Source organism: Macrobrachium nipponense, chromosome 4 (genome assembly GCF_015104395.2).
Source record: "Macrobrachium nipponense isolate FS-2020 chromosome 4, ASM1510439v2, whole genome shotgun sequence".
Classification (NCBI taxonomy): domain Eukaryota; kingdom Metazoa; phylum Arthropoda; class Malacostraca; order Decapoda; family Palaemonidae; genus Macrobrachium; species Macrobrachium nipponense.
Genome location: NC_061100.1, coordinates 35,617,674 through 35,641,405, shown reverse-complemented (window position 1 = coordinate 35,641,405; position 23,732 = coordinate 35,617,674). Strand labels below are relative to the sequence as shown.

At 40.7% G+C, this 23,732-nt stretch overlaps 1 protein-coding gene across 26 annotated transcripts in view; it reads right to left on the bottom strand.

Annotated features, from left to right (window-relative positions):
* LOC135210852 (uncharacterized) overlaps positions 1-23,732 on the bottom strand; it is a 741,193-nt gene that overhangs the window by 55,618 nt on the left and 661,843 nt on the right. For 24 of the 26 annotated variants that reach the window (XM_064243740.1, XM_064243745.1, XM_064243741.1 and 21 more), the window contains one exon: positions 3,547-3,662. In XM_064243740.1, the coding sequence (XP_064099810.1) occupies positions 3,547-3,662 (116 nt within the window). Of the gene's footprint in view, positions 1-3,531; positions 3,663-23,732 lie in introns of all 26 variants that reach the window. The other 2 variants (XM_064243728.1, XM_064243733.1) reach the window with 1 other exon arrangement.

Here is a 23,732-nt window from a genome sequence, read left to right as displayed (position 1 = left end):
TAGACTCAACAGCTTAAATGTACTGTCACATGCAAATACCTTTGCAGAAAGTATGTAATATCCCTGGGAAAAAGTTATTTCCAGTCTGAACCAGCATTGTGAATTGGTAGATGATTCTGCCCCAGATAAAGTCAAGATACTATCAGAAGTTATGAAGAATGACTGCTAAAATCGGGTTTGTAACAAACTCAATAGTACAAGAGGTCAAACATTGTTCTCTAACACCAAGTCACATTCCTTAACTGAGGAATTGGTGTTGTATGACTTCTAATGGGGCTTTTTTCCAAAATCACTTCTGCCTGTCAACAAGACCAAGACACATATGAATCTGGAGAAAGTGGAGTTTGCTGGGTGTATTTAGAGAACAAAGATCTAAAGCAGAAGCCTCTAGCTATTTCAAAGAACTGCTACAAAAATAGTTCTGCTCCCTACTCCCGCCATTACAGATGAGAGAGATTACCCTTCACCATGGCAGAGGAGGGGAATAGCTACTTGGCAACTCCCTTACTTCCTTCTTCCACTCTACTCCAAACCTGGCATGCCAGAGGAGACTGTAAAGAGAGTAACTCAATTTTACTTGAGGGAGAAGGATGGGCTTCATGTGTATGCAACAACAAACAATTCTGAAGCAAGAAAATACTCACAATTATATCTTGTTTCAGACAGGAGAGCGAAAGACAAACTATCTCTTATGGAGAAATAAGTTCACCTAGTGGAACAGTGCTTAAGGGTGCTAGGAAGGAGAACCCTTCTCTTGGGCTCCATTAACCTCCCAATTGCTCCCTCTTCTTAGACAATATGCTCAGCGCAGCATAGACAATTAGCATGACAACCATAAGTTAAACCACTTGGTGGTCTGGAGGAAAGTAGTAAAGAATGTCTCCAATACTGCAAATATAACTATGGTGAATGTAACTGTTCTGACATAACTTATAAGAATGGGCGATTGATAAACAGCTCAATAGTGCTCAAGGAAGTCACCTCAACACAATGAATCATGGAGTTAGAGGATAAGAAATTTGCTAAAAAATAAAATATGACATTTTCAATCAAAATGTATTTTTCATGACTAACAAACATGAGGTCTTAAAAATAGGTGACTGGAGACCGGTAATCAATCATTCCACCCTGAATCATTCTGTCAGGAAACAAGGATCAAGATGGAGAAGCCTTGGACAGTGCTGGCAGCGATAAGGTACAACAACTTCTTGCTATCAATAGACTTAAAGGATGCGTACTTCCAGATCCCTATTTACCCTTCGTCCAGAAAGTTTCTTTGCTTCACTCTGAGAGAGAGAGCAGATCTACCAGTTCAAGGTGTTGTGCTTTGGGTTGACCACGTCCCCTCAGGTGTTCACAAGGGTTTTACCCTCATCTCGAAATGGGGTCATGCTCAAGGGATTCACCTATTAAGGTACCTCGACGACTGGCTGGTATTAGCAAGCTCCAAGGAGAAACTGCTTTAGGACAGAGATCACCTTCTTCAGTTTGGTGGGAGCTTGGCATAATGGTAAACCTAGAGAAGTTAAATCTGGTTCCCAGCTAAAAAGTTCTTTATCTAGGTACAGTTATAGGTACGGCAGCGTCGAGAGTTTTTCCATAGGACCAAAGGTTAAAGACGTTGCGGTTAGTGGCACACAAGTTTCTGTCACAACCCAAAAAGCCAACTAACCAGTGGCAGGTCCTTCTGGGGATTTTGTATTCTTTGGAGAAACTGATCCCTCATGGTTGTCTTCATCTTCGGTCTCTGTCTAAAGAGGTGAAGCAAGACCTTCGATGGTGGTTGGACAACCAGAATTTCTTGGTGGGAATCCCTCTGCATTCTCTCCCACCAGACTTCCTTCTGTTTTCAGATGCCTCCATCTAGGGTTGGGGTGCTCATCTGGGAGACCTCCTTGCGTCAAGTGTCTGGAGTGTGGAAGACAAGCTGCTACGCATCAACGTTTTGGAGTTGAAAGTAGCTTTTCTGGGTCTGAGAGAGTTTTGGGAGAAGGTAAAGAGTCATTTGGTGGTTCTGATGTCTGACAACACCATGCTGGTCGCCTATGTGAACAAGCAGGGGGGTCTGGTATCTCTTCACCTCCATTCATAGACAGTCAAGTTACACCAGTGGTTGATCGACAGCTCTACTTTGCTGCAGTTTAGCTTTACACCCTATGATAACTAAATTATCCCTGTTGCAGCTAACTGCCACTTCATTTAACATTAAGATTATATTAAACAACAGCTACCAGAGCTGTATCATTTTCGTATTATTGTATCTGATTTTCAGTCAACAAACATTCTGCTTATAACAACTAAAATCAACACAGGTCCTGGAACACAGGACAAGACAGACTATGGTTTATGAAAATTGCCAATTATTATGACTTGGCAATCAGTTACTTTATAAAAGAAATTTCTTAGCAACATTAAAGAGACTGAACGAATGAAATTGTTGTCTTTGTTGCTATAAATAATTTGGACAAAATTTATATGTAATTCCCACTGTTCTGCTAAATAACCTGTCATAAGAAAAAAAACACACAGTTCAGCAGAAAGTACCATGGAAGTCCTTTTCTATACTAAACTGCAGTCTTTATGGACTTTATAAATTATCTGTTTAGATTTGTCTACAAATGAATTAGTATATGCTACTGCATTCTTTGGTTATGTTGCATTTGAATTATAAAATAAGAAAATACCCTGTACTGTAAAAAGTTTGTGAATACAAGAAAGGAATTCCTGTAGTTCAATAAGAATTCTTTGAGAGGGCAACAAAACATTGAAAGATTTGCTGGAGCTATTCTAGGTAAGAAGGGATGACCTTTAAGATGTAGATGCCCCCATGAGCAAGTGATTTTCAAAGAACAAAAAATTTTGTATTCCGAGAAATTTAATTTTATTGAAATAGAAACAAAAATAATTTAGAGGAAAAGTACTTATAGAATAGAGTACACATACAAGTTAAACAATGAACGACAGCTTTCTTTCATCAGAGTTACGTATTACGTTAACAAGTCCTTCACATACGAGACGTTACATCGTTGAACGCACAAGGGAGATTGCATGTGATGAATGTACTTTTCAATGTTAAATTAAAGTTAGGTTGGACTGCCAGTTAATAAATTGTTGTTGAGTTTACTGTCTTTTGTTGCTAAAGGAACAAAGACCCCAAGAAGAAATCGCTGCTTAAAAACATTTAGACTACAACTCATAATATGGCAAAACTCTAAAGGATGAACTATGTACATCAAATATTTATGAAAATTCCTCTGTATAACATTTTATGTAACACTGAACTATATCCTGGCTGTTACTTAGCAAAAGTGTGATGTGCTGTGACTGGACTCCCTGACTGCACATGAGAGTAATAGAAATGCTAAGGTGGGTGGACATTTACTACAATCAAGCAATACAGAAAATTTGACAAAACATTTTAGAAAAGTAAAATAAGGAGTACTATATTATTCTTATAATGTATTTTTTCTACCTCACAAAATGAAAGAATTCATTGCAGCTTCTAGAAGTATAATACACATAAAAACTAACTTTTAAAAGGCTTACATGAGACATCTGCTTGCAAGACAGCCTGCCGGACGTCTTCCATTAAGCTAGTAGGAGATCGTTTGCTAGGGCTTGCCTCACGTTCATTCTTTTGTGAGACCTCCCCTTGCACTTCCCTGAAAATCAAATATACAACTCTTATTACACAGCATCATTGAAGGAATGATGCAAGGGAAATCACTGCCACATTAAATAAAGAATGTCATTTCACAAAATCAGGAATGAGGCATCAAGACCTTTTGAACTTAAAAAGTGTAATAAAAAAAAGTTTCACAAGTAATGGACTCTAGACAATGTAATTATTTAAATAAGAATTTTCCAAGTTTTTATAACTATGCAAATGACATGAAAGTTAAATGGGTTATAATAGTACTTGACTGGTAAGAAATGAAGTGCAAAGTAGTAATTAAAAATGGGAGGAAATCTTTACATCTAGGAAAAGTTCTTTAGGCACTACTGCTTTGTACAAATCAAAAGCAATTACTGTATTTTTTACAAAACATCATGAAGTATTTAAAAACCCACACATCTTAGATTTTCTATAGGTAATGACCAAATAAAAGTAAAAAAATTTTTTTTTTAGTTTCCCAGATCTGTTAAAAAGTACTGGATACATATACAAAAGCAGAATAACAAAATGCTGAAGACTACATTTTTATGACATTTTTATACAAACCCATTGTATTCATACACATGCTTTATTTTACCATCCATGAGTTCTCAAGTTCACTAGTCTTTTGTCTATCACACAGAAGAAGATATATTGTGCATGCCAACAGTAAATCCTCAAGAATGTATATGCTTTCCATGAAAACTGAGTAATATAAAGCAGTGAGACTCATGGAATCAAAAAGTGAACATTTATTTTAAGTTGTTTAATGTTTTTTTTATAAGTTGTTTTATTTTACTAAAACAGTTTGTTCCATCGCAACCCCTTAAATCATATAGTACTAAATGCCTAAATGTCCCAGAGTATTTATGTGCCTGTGGGACCCAGCCAAAGAACATTTTTTTTCAATGAAATTGGCTCCAAGCAAACACCATACATTCAGTAGTCCAGTTACTTGTACGTATTACATATCTGCATTTAAACAAGCACTAAAGTTCAAGCACTAAAGTTCCAATTTATGAAAGCTGGAAATCATTACATTCTTCAATGCAGTGTTCTAATTATACTTGTAAATTTATGAGATTTACATCCACGCCACCCTTTTTGCATAAAACACCAGGTCTGTATCAAGTAAGTGCTTCTAGATTAGGACATGTATCACACTTATCATGAATGCAAAACATAAGAGGTCAGTGACCCAAAAAGTCTATATCTAAAAACCGTGCAATAAATAAGAAAATGCAATTAATTAGGATGGTGCTGGATTTCAACTCATATAGGTAAAATATGGCCCATTGCAACTAAACAATAAAAAAGCCATCTTCAATGTAAAATTGAGCAAGGAAACTCCTACTGAGGCTTATAAAAAAGCTTAGTAAGACTTCAAAACAAGCAAGAGACCCTAACTAGGATGGATGAATGGCCTGGACCATGCAGAAACACCTTTCAAAATGCTGGAGAAGCATCGTAAACTTCACTGAGGATCCTATATCAAGCCCACAAAGAGCAAAAACTTGTGAAAGACATATCTGTATACTAAATCCATTATTTCTGAGGCTCTCCTCAATGACCTCCAGGTACAAAGGTTATCAAAGTTTGTTTGGCATTTGGGGAATTTCTCTCTGGTTTGGTTCACCATTATGGATTAATTATTATTATCAAATAAATAATTTAACAAGACCACTGAGTTAACACTCTTAATTCTTACACAGGTGGCTTGATGAACTATACAATATTAGTTCTCATTTAATATATTGCAACTAAAAATTAAATAGCTACATAAATTGAAGATTCAGACAAAATTTTCAAGGATGTGTTACCAACCAATATTTGATATATGTTGTAATAGAAAGTTGGGGAATCACTAAAATTGTTAGATTGTGAATGTTCTTCTGCCTTTTCTGCAATTAAGGATCATCTTACATATCTTATTTATGAAACAATTTGGAGTTCATGGAAAAGCGTTCTGTTTATATCCATTTGATTAAGATGCCGACGTTTCGTATCGCTTGATACATTTTCCAGGTTCGAAAACTATTAAAATAAACAATGCTTGTATACATAAGGATTATATACAACATTTACTTTTAACACCATATTTACATGTAAACCAGGAGAAAAAAATTTAAAAAATAATAAAAATTAAAAATTTACATTTAAAAAAAATTTAAAGAAATTAAATAAATAAATAAAACCGCACAAGATATCTACCCACATTGGTAGCACAAAGCAAGCTGACAGGGAGGATGAAAATTGGAAAAGATACACACACACACACACAAGGACAAAAACAAATTATGCAATGAACAGCTGTGTTGATGATGACTGGTGGTTGTAGTTTAATCACCAGTCATTATCAACACAGCTGTTCATTGGATAATTTGCTTTTGTCCTTGTGTGTGTGTATCTTTTCCAATTTTTGTCTTCCCTGTCAGTTTGCTTTGTGCTACTAATGTGGGTAGTGTGGGTAAGTGTATTGTGGCCCCTGTCTTTTACTGTTTTATTTGTTTATTTATTTATTTAATTTCTTTACATTTTTTAAATGTTTTAAATTTTAATTTTTTTATTTCTAAAATTTTTTTCTCTGTTCTGGTTTAGATGTAAATATGGTGTTAAAAGTAAATGTTGTATATAATCCTTATTATGTATACAAGGATTGTTTACTTTAATCTTTTCCAATTTTCTTCCTCCCTGTCAGTTTGCTTTGTGCTACCAATGTGGGTAGGTGTTTTTTAATTTTTAAAATGTTTTAGATTTTCATTTTTTATTTTTTTCTGTTCTGGCTTAGATGTAAATATGGTGTTAAAATAAAATTTTGTATATAAACCTTATTATGTATACAAGCATTGTTTATTTCAATCGTTTTTCAGCCTGGAAAATGTATCGAGTGATATGAAACGTCGGCATTTTAATAAAACAGATATAAACAGAACGCCTTTCCATGAGTCAGGTGGGTATGGCCAATTCAAAGACAGGATAACATTACTTTAAAATTGCATTCTTTTAGGAATGAAGAACACCGCACACTAACAGTTTAAATTTGTTATTGTCAGATTCATTATTATGCAATGTCTGCCATTTACTAGATAATGGAGTTTTAATATATTAACAAATTACTTGACAGGAACAGATACCTTTGATCTAGTCACAGTGATTTAATTTTTTTTTACAGTACATGTGGATAATGCACTTTATACATAACCCACGGAGGAGGAAATTCTAATGCTGGAAGAAGCACCTTTATATTTATTTACTCAAAAGTCTGCAAGCCCTAATTGTGAATAGTGGTGCTATATGATTGTTTGCGTCTTTTTAGATGTTGGGTCACTTGCCTGAATCTTTAATGCACTTCAAATGGTTACCAAGTCACAATGAAGAAAGAAAGGAGGTTTACCACTTTTCACATGTATAATTTTGTAAGGGGAGCCAACTAAAATGCTCCAGTTCAGATTCTGAGTCCTTCATTAAGATTGCATATACGATATTTAATGCTCATTCTGATGCTGAGCCGATGCTGAGCCATAATAACAGATCTACAAATGAATACAGCTGTGGCCAAGGTGAACCTATTAGTATACTATCATAGTGTATCAGAGTTGCAGAACATTCTTAAGAATCTGTCTGATGGGTTTCAATGGCAGAATAGCATAGACATCAAGCTGACCCAAAAGTGGAACATTGTATTAGTCTCCAGAAATGTTGTATCTGGCTGGGAGCTGAGCTCTTTATCAATAGCTTGTGGTTGAAGCTCATTTCAAATAAGTCTGCCAGTAGCAAGACTCACAGAGACCAAAAAGGTGACCAGACTTCAGAAATTAAACACCAATCTGATGACACAACATGGTTTACCAGCTGAGAACCATTGGCTATAATCTTGTGTCTCTCTAGGATTAATCTTAGTACTATGCCCACCTCACCTCAAAGATTTCGACTGTAAACTGATACAAGGTTTCTAACTGAGTGCCCTTGATTGTGCTAGTATGCCACCATTGCTGAGCTGTCAGTCATCACACTTGTTCTCCCTACTTTCAAGTACTGAGCAATCAGTTGGAGGCCTAGGAAGGTGATGTCTAAGAACCTCTTGCATAACAGTCCAGTACATGTGTCATAACTTTAATAAATACACCCATGACATAAGATTCCTTGGGTGTGAGGAGAACCTGGGAAGGCCACTAAAAAGTTACTTTCTTTTGGTGAAAGGACAGCCACTTCATTTGCTTAGTCCTGCTGTCAGAGTTAAGAGAATAAAATCTTAAGAGCATGTCTTGCATTCTCTGATGTCTTTGTTGCGGCAGATGAGATTGGGCTACACAAAGAGTGCATCTTCTCAGAGTTGATTGGGGTCTTGATGGTGATAGCATACCTCCAATATAAAACTCTAATTCTCTAGATGCAAGAGAAGTAATTTTCTTCCAGCTCCTTAGAAATATTTTCCATATACGTATAGAAATGGGTCTATTGGTTCCAATACTCAAAAGACCCTTGTTGTCGGAATCACATCTCTCTCATCTTCATTAGCATGCACATTCACAAAGTTAAAGGACCATAGAATGTGCACACCAGCAATAGAGTGAGGAAGACTGAAAGTGGAGGTGTCCATGGCCAAGTTTACTCATGACATAGCAGAACTGGCAACAGGTACAGGAGGCGTTGCTAGTCAAGATGTCAAGAATCAAGCAGAGTGTGAAGTTCACGTTGATACCTCATCCAATCATTGTTGCTCCTTCACCACCACCACCAGAAATGGGAAGAATTCCTTGGTGAAGCCAGCTGAATGAAGAAACTGCAGTTAAATTCGTAGGGTCAGCACCATTCATAATAATCAGTCCAACCAGCTTTAAGATGAACCCAGAAACTACAAAAGTAATTACTAACTGCAGAGATCACTGCGCTATCACTTACTGAACAAAAAGTTAAAAGAGCCGAGAGAGTTGATGATTAATAAATGAGTAAATGTACACTGAACAACACCGAAGTGGCAATCTCTGCTACAGTCAGCACCTGTCAACTTGTCATACTTGGGATCTACAAGTGAGCAAGCATACTAATACTACTACTGTCTGAGAGAGGAAAGACTGATAAACCTGGGAACTTGTAGCCCACCCACCAAATAAGGCATGTATGTATACAATCAGTGAGGTTGTGATGAAACAAACTTCAAAAACCTAATAGCTCTTGGTGCAATAAGTATTTCTTTAGGATCACACATATCAGAATTTCCTTGCTGATGCTTTAAATATTGGAAATCTATACCTGATTTCAAGGAAATGTTTTGGATAACTGTACTATAACCAACACAGAATGCTTCTACTCCAACCAAAATACTGTAATAATTACAGTAAAAAACAAGCATACTGCATGAGATACTTATATGCTAGATGAGATTTTACTTGCAGCAATACTATTGCATTCCTAAACATTTTTTTATTACAGTTTGCATACATAGAATTACAATACCCTAAACTGTTTATGGAATAAGTTATCCAGTAGACATGCTTTGAAAGTGTTCATGGCCTATTTTCATACTGGATGCACACACTATCAAAGTAAAGTCCTCTTTAGTACAAAATACTTTTTAAAGAATGTTTCATCCTATGCTACATGCAAAAGTTTATTTAACAACCATCTCAATAGTGATTCTAATTTTAAATATTACTGAACAATTCACTGATTTTTTTTTACAGTAACTGCATTTTACTTAAAATAGATTATGTACGTATGTATAACTTGCCCATGTTACTGTACATATAAAAACAGTTCAGCTTCTACAATATAAATGGTAGCCAATACAAATAATCATCACACAACTATTTCCAATATAATTAGTACTAGTACATACTATACTAATGAAGACTACTATCAGAAATGTATTAACAGTGAGAACAACTATTATAAATATATACAATTCAAGGAAGAATATAAATATACAGTAATCCAAACAAAAACACAAAGTGACCTTATACTATTATTCAATGTACAGAAGCGATTCTGTCCAAAAACACACCAAATTTTCAGTAAACAACAAAATCCAAGACTGACCTTTTGAGTTCAAAATAAACATAAGGAAATGGCTCTGACTGCAGAGAAATGTTCTAAATAAGAGAAAAAATTACAAGAGCCCTCTGTATCAAAACCAAATCCTGTGTGTAACTTTCTTGAAGAAATCACCACCAGTGCCCCAGTTTGTGCTCACTGTGATGGTCAGCTATCCATTTAGCACATGCTGGTGCACTGTCCTAGATTTAATCGCCTTAGGGCAAAGTACTTAATAGCTGGGAAGACTATTTTAGAAATTTTAAATGCTCATGTTGAGGTAGATAACCTTATGGGTTATCTGAAAGAATCTGATTATTTTAATGAGATATGCTTTTAGTGTATTTAGTAAAGATTTTAGTCATATTTATTTTATAAATATGTATTTTTAAATATAAAATTTTGATCATTATTTTTTATTGGTTTTACCTATCCTAATTCTTAATTTTTTACGTTATATTTGAACACTGAATTTTATAGAATGTTATTCACTTATTCATTATTAATCATATTATAGTTTATATATTTAATCTTCATTACAGCGCTGGATAATACTGATGGGTTCTGGCACTTGGTCCTCAAGACCTAAATTCCATATCAATTAATCAATAAATCAATACGTAGTACCACAGCATATTAACCTCCTTAAGTTCCAATGACTGGCTTTTATACAAATTTATTCTGATCTTTGTTAAAACGGTGAAACAAAAACCAAAAAATAACCTTAGTAGGGGGTTGTGGTTGCCCAGCTGCATCCGCCCGAGAGGCAATAGCCTAGTGGAGGACTGAAACCACTAACTTTAACTTTAGCAAGGACAGGTCCTGCAGATAGTATATCATAAAAAAATCTCTGTGAACTAAAACCTAAATAAACAACCTGCTGGCAAAGGAAAATTTTTAAAAATTTTTAAGCATAATCTGCTAACTTTCTAGGGATACAAACTACAGCCTTTTATATGGTGTATCCTCAGTGCATACACTAAAAAGGAGTGTTTGAGGCTTAAAAACAAGGGTAGCCCATGTAATACCCTCACACACTTTGTTAAGGCTAAAGCAAAGATAGAAAACACTTTTGTAAGTTAAGTCTCTGTCTGAAGCACAACAGAGGCACAAAGGGAGGCCTTGTATGGTTATGCAGTACTAAAAACATGTACTACTCCACAGACCAGGGTTCTCATAGAGGACAGGACTGTTCTAAACCTCTCATTAGCATGGATAACTACATGAAGCAGAGAGATCCAGCCCCTTTAGTCTGAAGATCTGCGATATATACAGCTTAGCTTAGCTTGTCTTGACAGGTTGTCATGGGAGCCTGCAATCCAGTGAACAGATGCCTAAACTACCCCTTCTACTTTCCCCAATGCAGAAGACGGCCAAATTTCCTTGATAATTATTATAATTATAAAGGATTAGTTTATCCAGACCTCTTAGCCTAATAAAGGCTCTTCTCGAGCTGGTATGTTGGATGAGGATCAAACATGGTACTCCGACATCTTCCCTGCAGCCTTGTCAGAAAAACTCTCACAAGAGACACTGGATAACTTCCATGCATGAAGGTGCAGGGAGTGGACTATCAAGTGGTATCTGTGACCGTGATGTTGACACAGGAGCATGGGCTATAAGGGCATCTCTCTTGGTGCCTCAACCAAGCATGCAGCAGGCTTGAAAACCCTTGGTAAGCAGGCAACAAGAAGACACCAGCATCAACTGAAGATTTGGGCACACAAACACAGTTGATCAGTGATCAGTCCATGAAGGACGATGAAAGGTGGAAATGTGAACATAGCTACATTGTCCCAGGGATGTTGGACTGCACCCTTCACCACAGCCCAAAGGTATGGGACTGTGAAGTAAGGTCATGAACAGATCAAGGAGTATGGGAGACCCCAACCTCAAACAACGTCTCTGCTACTCGGGCGTTGTATGGACCATTCTGTTCCTACTGTCTGACTGTAACAACTGAGTTGTTCAGCCAGCAAATTCTGCCTGTCCAAAATGTACCTGGCATACAAGTCAATGGTTTGGGGGAACATCACACTCTTGTATCTGCCACAACAGAGTTCCTCTCTGTTTTTCACATAAGCTACAGTGGTTGTGTTATTGCTCATCAGCACCACTGAGTGTCCCTTCAACCACTCTTAAAGTTATAACAGTGCTAATCATGCTTCCAACATCTTTAGAATATTCATATGCAAACAAGGTGTGTCCACTTGGCCACACATCTGAATTAAACTCTCATCTCAGGTGTGCTCTCCATCCCTTCTTCAGTGCACCTGAGAACATAAACATCTCCAGAGGAAGGGAGGTCACTGGAACTCCTTTTAAGGGGTGCCTGTCATCCAGCCACCACACTATGTCCTCCCTGATTTCTCGATTCAAGGGTATGAGTCAGAAGGGAGGGTCTTGATGCATGGACAAATGTTGCTACAATTGCTACTGTAGTGAGTAAAGGTGGTCCCTCCTGACTTAGAAATACCTGAAAAAGTCCACTGGGAAGGCTCTCACGGTTGCTGAATCAAGAGGCATGCCCAGGTAATTTGTCTGCTGGTTGGGGACGAGATCAGATGATCCCTGTTCTCTTGGAGAAAGAACTGACTATAGAAACTCGGGAGACAGATGATCCATAGCTCTACAGCATCTTTCTCCTTTTGTCAATTCCACCTCTGCCAAAAACAAGGCCAGAGGTTTCCACCAATCTGGAGACTAGAAGGGAATGCTATTAGTGTATTCATGAGGGGAAGACTGATGTCCTAGAACAGAAGCCTGGACCCATATTGAAGGACAGATACAATCTAAGGCTCCACTCCCTGTATCTCCCACTTGGCCCATTGGTGACACAGGCAACCCCCTACTTGTGGCAGCAGAAGGGGACAGCCATCCTCAGCAGCCCCTCCCTTCTCCCTCTTTGCTCCATTCCTGGTTGAAGCCAAAGGGGGGAGGGGGGTGAAAGGTTTGGGATGATTCCTCATCGTTCTTCAGCAAAGGAGGCTGTTTGGCTTTCTGAAAAATTGGTATCTTCATAACCCCAGATATAGAAAGCTTTACTACATCCAAGGGTTTAGATCCAACTGTCTTTGCATCCAATGGAGGATTTGAAGGCCACTGAGCAGTTGATGATAGGAGTCTCCAGGGTCTAAACTCCTAGTCACTCTATTGACACTACTCTTGAGAAAGAGTAGCAAAAAGCCAATACCAAACCAGTTCTTAATGAGAGGCTACTCTCATGAGGAAGCTACCATGAAAAGAAAGATAAAACATTATTTCTCTTTTGAAGGACAAAGCTAGCTAGCCCACTACTTGGTACCCTAGTGTGTGCTGGGAAGGTATGGAGCTCACCTTCAGACTCTTAAAAACCTCCCTAAAATAATTTTCTCATCATAAGACTAGCTATCTGTCATAGCAAAGTCTGTCAACATGTTCAATTATAGGTTGAGCCATAAGATAGTTTGGGGAGAAGCCAAGCCAACATACTCCAAGGAATTTTAATCTTTAACAGAGAACTATATACCCTCCTAGTTCAGTCTACTGTGGGACATCATTCGTCAGTCAGCAGACTGATGAGTCCAAGTGAAGAGTAGCAGCCTCTGCATCCTCGGACATAAGAGTATCTCCTCTCACATGAAAATGGCAGGGGGAGGAGCCTGTTATATCTGCTGGAAGTGAGGAGAGTAAATGGCCCACAGATCTGGTTGTTTATGTCCTCCAAATCAAAAGCCAAGTAAGAAGAGGAAAACCTGACTGAAATTTGTGCCTCTGGAGTGCCCTAAATGCAGCTCCGCAGACAAGACTGGGGCTTTAAGAAGCAAAAGTTGCCTACCTGAGGCTACTTCACACACTGATGAGCAAGATACTCTCTTTAAGTGCTGCTCCAGCTCAGCCTAAAGAAGTTCTGGAGAAACAGGACCTTCAAGACCCACTGGCTACCCCATGGCATGAGCTGAATCCTCTTTAGACAATAAGTGTCTCATCAAACTTATACCCCTAACTTACCGCCAATCTTGTATTAAACCAGATGAGCCATCCACTGGCAAAGATAAACAGGATCCAGGAGAATTTTTGTCCATAAGGAGTTTGGACTTTGACCCACCTGTTACTCTGTCCTTGGAGTTGGTAGCCACTAAAGAAGAAGAGAGAGGAAAGGAACATGAGTGTACACCAATGCCCTCGCCCTCCTCAAGCCCACACACAGTGAACAACTCGTAAGAGAGGTGGAAGCGATAGATCTCTTACTCGAGTAAGAATGGTAAGGGGTTGTGTTCATTCTGAAGAATGCAGACATTGTGCAAGAAGAGGGTGCTAATTCAACTCTACTCATTCCCAGAGATAAAAGTGACTGACAACCTAACCAGTTGCTTGAGCCCATATGGCTCTCAGATCTCACACTTGCACAGCAAACAGGTTGTGCATGCCCACCCCAACACAGCTCCTTACACATGTGAAGAGAAGAGACATTCAGAGCTGTTGTGTGCACCTGGTCACAAGACCAAGCAGGCTCAGAGCACAGATTCATCAGAACGTGATCTCAAAGAGCTCACAGGAGAATGAACAGGGAGCAGTCCTTTGGTTCAAGTTGGCTGGGAGGCCAGAACCAAAGCTGTCAAAGTGTCTAGCAGAGAGTTGGCTACTGGGGGGCACACTGCTACAGGAGGATCGACCCTCCTTTACAGCAGATGAAAACAAGGGCACATCAAGCACAGTAACAGCAACAAACACTACATAAGATGAATATTTAAGCTAGATCTTTTCCAAGTACTCAAAGGAAAACATCTCACTAGTTCTGGGATTATCATCATTAAAGTCTGAGGGAAAAGAAACTGTTGGAGGAAGCCCACCCAAAGCAGTGCCTTATTTCTCTGAGGAAAGAGCATGAACAGGCCTCTTTGGGGTAAGAGAGCTAACCTTCCAAAGGGGGAATGCCCTTTGAGGAGGACCAATCAGCACATTCCTCACATGGGGAAGAAAGGATACAAGCTTTTCCCCTACAATATTTCTTCACCATTTTGGAAAAAAAAACAGACAAACAAAAATAAGAATTTAAGAGTAAAGTTGAAAAGAAACAGGTTACTCATCTGAGTTAAATGCTCACAGAGAGAGAGAGAGAGAGAGAGAGAGAGAGAGAGAGAGAGAGAGAGAGAGAGAAACATGTCTACTCACAAACACAGCCAAAGAAAAGTGACTGGATAGTGTGGGGTGAGCGAGGGTATTCCACCACTTACACCCCATCTCCATGATAAGCTACCCTTGTTTCCAGGGTATTCACCACTCACGTCACATCTTCATGATACTCCATAATAAGCTACCCTTGTTTCCAAGTCTCAATGACTGCATTCCTGCGCATGTGCTGAAGATACTCTATGTAAAAGGCAATAGTTTGTATACCCTTAGGAATAAATATCTAACTTGATACAAGACCTACATAAAAATTTTGAACTCTAATGAAGGATACAAGCAGTCTTCAGAAATAGTATGTGTGTGACCTCAAACTTGACCAAATAACCTTAGGTTTAGGGAAAAATAGGTCTAACTTCATGCAGAACATAATACCATGAATGCAAGCAAATTTATCTGTCAGAAACAAAAAAAAATCTGCGCAACCTTGAAAACGATCAAATGACCTTGGATCAAACTAAAAAATGTGATCTAATTCTGAAACATATCAAATGTAAACACAATATCATGCATGCAAACAAAATTACCAGGGAAAAGTGCAATATTTATGGATAGTTGGATGGACAGAGAGTAATCAATATCAGACACTTCTATAATCTGTAAAAAAAAAATTAAAACTTGGGGCACACCTGTAACCCAAGAATGTATTGTAAAGATAGGCAGCATCTAAGTCAAAGTGAATCCAGTTTCTGCTTTTCATTGTCATTTCGTTTGTGATGCTGATAGTATTATGTGAGATTCTTCAGTGTACAGTGTCAGCTGGCAAATAATGCATTGCCCTTTCATTGTTGTTGGAAGCCTACTGCACTCTCTGTTTTGTTTTTTTGCATTTTTCCTTAATCATGTCTATTCTATCTCTATTTTTAGCTTTCGAATTATGTATGTGAATTTTGGAGTTTTTCCTTACCACGTGTTTGCTCTCTCCCAGTGCTATGTCCTGACCAAAATCTACTGTTCTCATGGTAATATGTATTTCTTTAACCATTCACCTGTTTGCCCAATTTTACAGTAACAGTTGCCTTTAGCTCTTCATATTTCTCAGCCTTTCATTTGTTTTATGCTTTTGGTATCACTGTCATTATGCACCATTATATTTGTGCTGGCTTGGTGTGAGTTCTGCAGAACTTTCATGCTGTCCTTGGAGAAGGACCTCACAGGTGAAGATTGAGGCAGCACAAAACTTAGCTTCTATCAGGTCATCAGTCCAAATCTACTGCTTTTACTTTCTGTGTATAAAACATTTCAGTAAATCATATTCAGTAAATGTATTAGTATTTCTCATCTATTGTTTTTTGCTGCTTCACTTACTTTTACCTACGTTACAGTACATACATACATATAGTATGTATGCATTACTCATGTGAGTGATGACATAAAAAGTCTTCATCATAATACTGTAGTTTGTACCTCATGAAATTCTAAGTGTAGCAATTTGCTTGCTTGTGTGCACTGTATTTGTGGATGTAATTTATGTAAAATATTGTTCTATTTGATTTATCCTATAGTTCTATCTTACTCTTAGTTTTGTGGATTCTAAGTGTTATTGACAAGGTTTTTGATTGCAAAGGGTAAGCTAGGAATGTGGTGAGTTCAAGTCTTGAGATTTTCAGTAGCCTAGCATAGGCTAAGAATAGTTTTATTCCCCAAGTCACACTTCGCAATTGTTTACATCCCCTTAGAACTATTAGTGCAAATAGAAACTACTGTATAAATAAATAAGACAATACACTGGTAAATTCTATACAGAGCTGTAAATTCTGCTCATGATCAGTTTTTCAGATCATTCAGGTTGAATAACAAACATTCAAAAATGATATTGTCATGATACAATAAAGTTTTATACATACTTACCTGGCAGATATATACTTAGCTATAGACTCCGTCGTCCCCGACAGAAATTCGAATTTCGCGGCACACGCTACAGGTAGGTCAGGTGATCTACCGCCACTGCTGCTGGGTGGCAGAACTAGGAACCATCCCATTTTCTAAAACAGATTTGCTCTTCCACCTGTCTCCTGAGGGGAGGCTGGGTGGGCCATTTAATAGTATATATCTGCCAGGTAAGTATGTATAAAACTTTATTGTATCATGACAATATCATTTTTATACATTCAACTTCCCTGGCAGATATATACTTAGCTGATTGGCACCTTTGGCGGAGGGTAAGAGACAGCTAATTACTGAATAGACAGGGAACAACATACGTTGTAGGTAACAAAAATATAAGAAACCTTGGTTCCTACCTGTGTCGGCGAAAGACTTCATGGCTACTGCCTAGGAGCTTACATCGCCTCAAGAGCCTCAGCGAGGTAGTGACCTCATGCTAAGAATTCTTGATGGTCTGTCGATGGGGTCTTATCCACTTACTCGACAGAACCAAAGGATCTTTGTCAATGGGGTCCTATCCACTTACATGACAAAACACCTTGCCATATGGCATCATTAAGGAGCATAACACCGATCCCGATCACCTGATCCTAATACCGGGGTTAGTACTACGATTGAAAGGAGTTATCCCCCCAACATCCTTTCAAACGACCATAAAAACTCAAAACCAAACAATCTTTTAGTTAAAAACAATATTATTTAAGGATCAGTACCAGCTCCCTGTCCCAGCACGGTATCTGCTGATACATAAGGTCTAAGAGAAAAACACTTTTCATAAGTCACTCTGACGTCTTTAAGTGGTGGGAGGCAAATACCGAGTTGCATCTCCAATATGTTGCTGCTAATATGTCTTTCATTGACATATTTCTATTAAAGGCTAGGGAAGTTGCAATTGCACGGACTTCGTGTGCTCTAACCCTAAGCAGCTTAAATGTTTCCTCTTGGCATTTCATGTGAGCCTCCGTTATCACATTTCTTACGAAGAATGCTAATGCGTTCTTCGACATTTGCCTCTTCGGGTTCCTTACCGCGCACCATAGGCTCTGATTACAACCTTGAAGTTGACTCTTTCTCTTCAGATAAAACTTCAGTGCTCTGACCGGACAGAGAGACCGTTCTGTTTCTCTACCCACAAGGGGAGAGAGGCCCTTGATTTCAAAACTTCTGGGCCAAGGCTTAGAAGGATTCTCATTCTTGGCCAAAAACAAAGGTTGGAAAGAGACAACAGCAGAATCTCCTCTAAAACCTACCCGAGAGTCTAATGCATGTATCTCACTGACCCTCTTGGCCGTCGCGAGGGTCAAGAGAAAAATGCACTTCCTCGAGAGGTCCCTAAAGGATGCCTTATCAGGTGGTTCGAAAGTATTCGAAGAGAGAAACTGGAGGACCACATCTAGGTTCCAACTTGGATTGATAAAGGATTTAGACTTTGTAGTACCAAAGGATCTTATCAAATCATGGAGATCCTTATTGTCTTCTATGTTAAGGCCCCTGTTTCTAAATACAGCCGAGAGCATACTTCTATAACCTTTTATGGTAGAAACAGCTAAACGTGATTCCCTCTCTAAGGAAGATAAGGAAATCAGCAATTTCGGTCACAGAGGTATCGGAAGAGGACAGCTTCTTCGACCTACACCATCTACGGAAGACTTCCCACTTCGATTGATAGACCCGCAGAGTAGAGGACCTGCGGGCTCTGGCAATTGCGCTTGCAGCTTTTCGCGAAAAGCCTCTCGCTCTGACAAGTCTTTCGATAGTCGAAAGGCAGTCAGGGAGAGAGCGTGGATGTTTCCGTGATATCTCTCGAAGTGGGGTTGTTTGAGCAGATCTGTCCTCATGGGAAGAGATCTGGGGGAAGTCCACCGTCCATTCCAGTACCTCTGTGAACCAATCTCGAGCGGGCCAATATGGGGCGATTAGAGTCAGTTCGTCGCCTCCGAGGAACGGAACTTTCTTAACACTTCCCCAGAATCTTGAACGGGGGAAAAGCGTAGGCGTCTATGCCCGACCAGTCCATGAGAAAAGCATCTATTGCTATTGCTCTTGGATCTTCTACAATGGAGCAAAAGTTTTCTATCCTTCTGGAGAGAAACGTGGCGAACAGGTCTATCTGAGGCTTCCCCCAGAGAGACCAGAGCTTTCGGCAGACTTCGGAGTGTAGGGTCCACTCTGTTGGAAGGACCTGGTTCTTCCTGCTGAGTCTGTCTGCTCTGACATTTTTTGTCCCTTGTACAAACCTCGTCAGCAATACAGTGCCTCGTTCCTCTGCCCATATCAAGAGGTCTCTCGCTATCTTGTATAGTGTAAGCGAGTGAGTCCCCCCCTGTTTTCGGATGTAAGCCAGAGCCGTGGTATTGTCCGAATTTACCTGGACTACCACGCCTCTGACCTCCGACTCGAAGTATTTCAAGGCTAGATGAACTGCCATAAGTTCTTTTACATTTATATGCCAGGACACCTGTTCTCCTGTCCAGGTTCCTGACACTTCCTTCTTTCCTAGAGTTGCTCCCCATCCCGTTTCCGAGGCGTCGGAAAACAACACTAGGAGAGGGTTCCGAATCGCAAGGGATATGCCTTCGTTCTTCTGAAGCGGGGTTAACCACCACCTCAGGTCTAATTTTATTTCTTGAAGAATGGGAAACTGATCCGAAAGATCCCCTTTCTTTCTGTCCCACATTCTTTGCAGGTAAAATTGCAGAGGTCTCAGATTGAGCCTCCCTAGGGAAACAAACTGCTCCAGTGACGAAAGGGTGCCCAGAAGACTTAACCATTCCCTCGCTGAGCTTCGTTCTTTCCCTAAGAAGTTTGATATTTTCTCCAAGCCTCGAGCAATTCTGTCTTGCGATGGAAATGCTCGAAAACCCCGAGAATCCATCTGAATCCCCAGATAGACAATGTCTTGGCTGGGGGACCATCTGAGACTTCTCGAGGTTCACGAGCAGTCCGAGTGAGCGAACGAGATTCAACGTCGTTTCTAAGTCCTCCAAACATTGTTGTTTTGACTTGGCCCTTATTAGCCAGTCGTCCAGATAGAGGGATATGTTCACCCCCTCCAGATGAAGCCACCGTGCTACGTTCCTCATAAGGTTGGTGAACACTTGAGGAGCCGTAGACAGGCCGAAGCACATGGCCCTGAATTGAAAGACCCTTCCCTGCATCATGAATCGTAGATATTTCCTCGATGACGGATGAAGAGGGACGTGAAAATATGCGTCTTGTAGATCCAAGGAGGCCATCCAATCTCCTGGACGCAGAGCCGCTAGCACCGATTTGGATGTTTCCATAGAGAACTTCTGTTTCTCTACGAATCGGTTCAGTGCGCTCACATCCAGGACAGGTCTCCACCCTCCCGAGGCTTTCGGAACTAGGAACAGTCGATTGTAAAAGCCCTGAGAGTGTGGATCCGGTACTAATTCTATGGCCTCCTTGTCCAACATTTGTTCTACTAATTGCAGAAGGATCTTCCTCTGACAGGGTCCGCGTACTTCGCCGACAGTTCTCTCGGAATAGACGTCAAGGGAGGTCTGTCCCTGAAGGGGATGAGATATCCTCTCCTCACAATTGAGAGGGACCAGTTGTCCGCCCCTCTCGACGTCCATTCTTCTGCAAAATTCAGTAGTCTGGCGCCTACTGGTGTTTGGAGGACTTGAGGTTCATTTGCTTTTCTTGGTAGGTCTAAAGGCAGAAGCCCTACCTCTTCTTTCTGCTCCTCTCTTCTTAAAGGAGGATCTCGAAGATGAACTCCCTCGAAAGGGCGGCTTCGGGACCCGTGTCTCCCCCTTCGTGGCAGGAACAGCTGTCTTCGGCCTTTTGGTTGATTGAACCAGAAGGTCCTGTGTCGCCTTCTCGGTAAGTGAGTGAGAAATATCTTTCACTAACTGAGAAGGGAAAAGCTGGTTAGACAGAGGAGCGTACAGAAGGGACGACCTCTGTGCCGGAGAGACAGCTTTCGTAAGAAAAGAACTGAATACAGTTCTCTTCTTAAGTATTCCCGCCCCGAAAAGGGAGGCCACTTCTCCCGATCCGTCTTGCACTGCTTTATCCATACAAGTCAAAATACTATTAAGGATATCGGGGCTCAGTTGTTCATTGTCTTGTGTCCTCTTGGCCATCACCCCAAGGGACCAGTCCAGAAAGTTGAAAACTTCCAAGACATGGAAACAATCCCTTGAGGAGATGGTCCATTTCAGACATTCCCCAAGTTGTCTTGGCTGTAGAAAGAGAGCGTCTCCTTGACGCGTCCACCAGCGTTGAGAAATCTGCCTCTGCAGTCGCTGGGAGGGCGAGTCCCATTGCTTCGCCTGTCTCATACCAGATACCCCTCCTCCCAGAAAGTCTGGAGGGAGGGCAGGTAAAGACAGTCTTTCCCGCCTCCTTCTTGGAGTTAAGCCAATTTCCAAAAGACTGCAAAGCCTTCTTCATGGAAATTGTTGGCCGCATCTTCAAGAAGGAGGACGACTTTGCGGTTTTCGCGCTCGTGAACAGCGACCGAGGAGAAGGAGGAGCGGCAGGACTCAATGAATCTCCAAATTCTTGGAGTAAAAGCGCAGCCAACGCTTTGTAGTCTGATAGTCCCGCCGCTTTTTCGATCTTCGGTGTCAGAGACATCTTCTAATGCAAGTTCCACCGGAGAATCATTATTAGCCGAGGGAGAACGTCTCCTCTCGCAAGGTGAAGGACTCTTCGCAGGATCAACTGCTTCCCGACAAGGTCGACGGCCGCTTGTGCGACATCTTGTGTCCCTGTCGGGAGAATGCCGATCCTGAGAAAAAACCCGATAATCATCTAAGCCCTCCTGACAAGAATGACGGCCGCCTGTGCGACATTTTGCATTCTTCTCAGGAGACAGCTGTGCTTGCAGCAGATTTTCACCAGAAACGGACATATCGTGAACAGGACGACGGCCGCCTGTGCGACGTCTTTCGTCTCTGTCCAGAGAAATCCGTTCCTGGTCCAAATCATAAAGAGACGCTTCCTGGTTGATTTCTCCGTATTGTTCTTTTGAAGAAAATCTTTCAATGCGCTTGGACGTATCTGTCCGTCTCGGACTGTGTCGTCTGTCCGAGCTGTCGACATATGGAACTTGGCGCTTGGCTGGTGTCATTCCAGTACGACACTTCTGCCTGTCCGTCTTGTCCGCTTCTGGCTCCTGGCGCCCGGACGGAGTTGCCTGCGCACGACGTTTTTCCTATCCAGGCTGTCCGCCTTGCCACGGCTGTCGCGGTAGGCAGGCATCGCTTGAACATAGTTGTCCGCATAGGACATATCTGCCTGTCCGGGCTGTCCGCTTCTGGCGAATGGTGTCTGGTTGGCGCCGTCCGCGTAGGACACTTTTTCCCGTCCGAGTAGTCCAATTCTGGCGCCGAGCACCTGGGTGGTTCTGTCCGACTCGGACACTCTTCGTCATTGTCCGTATGTTGCGTCTCAATTCTATGAGTTTTCATCCTTCTTTCTTTATTCCTCTCTGTACTCGTACAAGGAGTAGAGGAGATAAGTCTGGAGTCCGGAACGCCCTTCGGACGAGATCTCTTAACCGGAAGAAAATCGTCCTTTTTCCTCGGGAGGTCTTTTCTCAATACTCCTACTAAAGAGGAAATCTGCTCCTGCATTTTACGTAGGATGTCCGTCGCTGTTTCTTCCTTCTCTTTGTCATGAATAGGAGAATGCGCTCTGGAAGGTGTAGGAGATCGAGATATTGTCCTTTTGGCTCTTTTCCTCTCGTAGGGAGAATCGTCCGGAAAACGTTCCGGGCTCGAGTCCAACGTCGGAGCTTTCCAACTCCTCTTGATCGGACGCGACAATTCGTCGGAAGTCCATCCACTTCTTCGAGGAGACGAATCAGATGACGAAAAGCACTCTTTCAGGATGCCTTTCCAATGGCGATCCTTGGCAGTCTGGGACGCTACAGATTCTGCCGAGGGGACGCCTGACCGGTGGGGATTCTCCGTAACCTCCGTACGACTGTCGACATTCCTTCTCCTCTGGGCCTGGGAGCTTGGAAGAGGTCTAGGTCTGGGAGTGAGACAGAGCCGATCAGACGCACCCTCCACTACACTGGGGACACTTATGTCACTTTCCACATTCTTACCTTTAAGAGCTTGCATTTCAAGCTCCATCCTTCTTAATGCGGTCTTCAGATTTGCAATCTCCGTAGCAGAACTTGCAACATCTGCTACTGGGAGAGGTGATACTGCATGTGAGGAAGCAATTACTTGGGGGTTAGTTATACTAACTGGCTCGTTAGAGCGTGATCTACTCATACTTCTAGAGACAGCCTTTCTAACCCTATCTCTCTCTAGTTTCCTTAAGTAGGAATCTAGTTTCTTCCATCCTTCCTCATCCATATTCACACATTCATCACACGTGTTATTTCTCGTGCATTCATATCCCCTACACTTCTTGCATACCTTGTGAGGATCTAACGACACTTTCGGTAGCCTCACCAAACAACCCTCATTCATACATCTTCTAACTTCGCAGCTAGAATCAGACATTTTTGAGCAAAATCCAAAGCCAAAATCCAAAAAACGTTCCACAAAAGCGTATGCCAAACCACAGATCCAAATACGTCACCAAAAAGACAGTCCAGAAGATCAACGGCGATGAAAAACGAAATCCAAGTCAGGAGGTAACAATAACGATGTTATGGCTACCCTCGACAGAGCAAATCTGTTTTAGAAAATGGGATGGTTCCTAGTTCTGCCACCCAGCAGCAGTGGCGGTAGATCACCTGACCTACCTGTAGCGTGTGCCGCGAAATTCGAATTTCTGTCGGGGACGACGGAGTCTATAGCTAAGTATATATCTGCCAGGGAAGTTGAATGTATAAAAACAGTATATACTGCAACTGATTGCCATACAACATTTGCTTAGATCTTTTAATGGACAGAGCATTTCTGCTGTGGTAAAAATCATGCAGCTCTTTAGATTAAATACTTGTTTTTCCTCAAAAGTTCTTTCATTTGTACAGGTACACTGAATAAGTTTG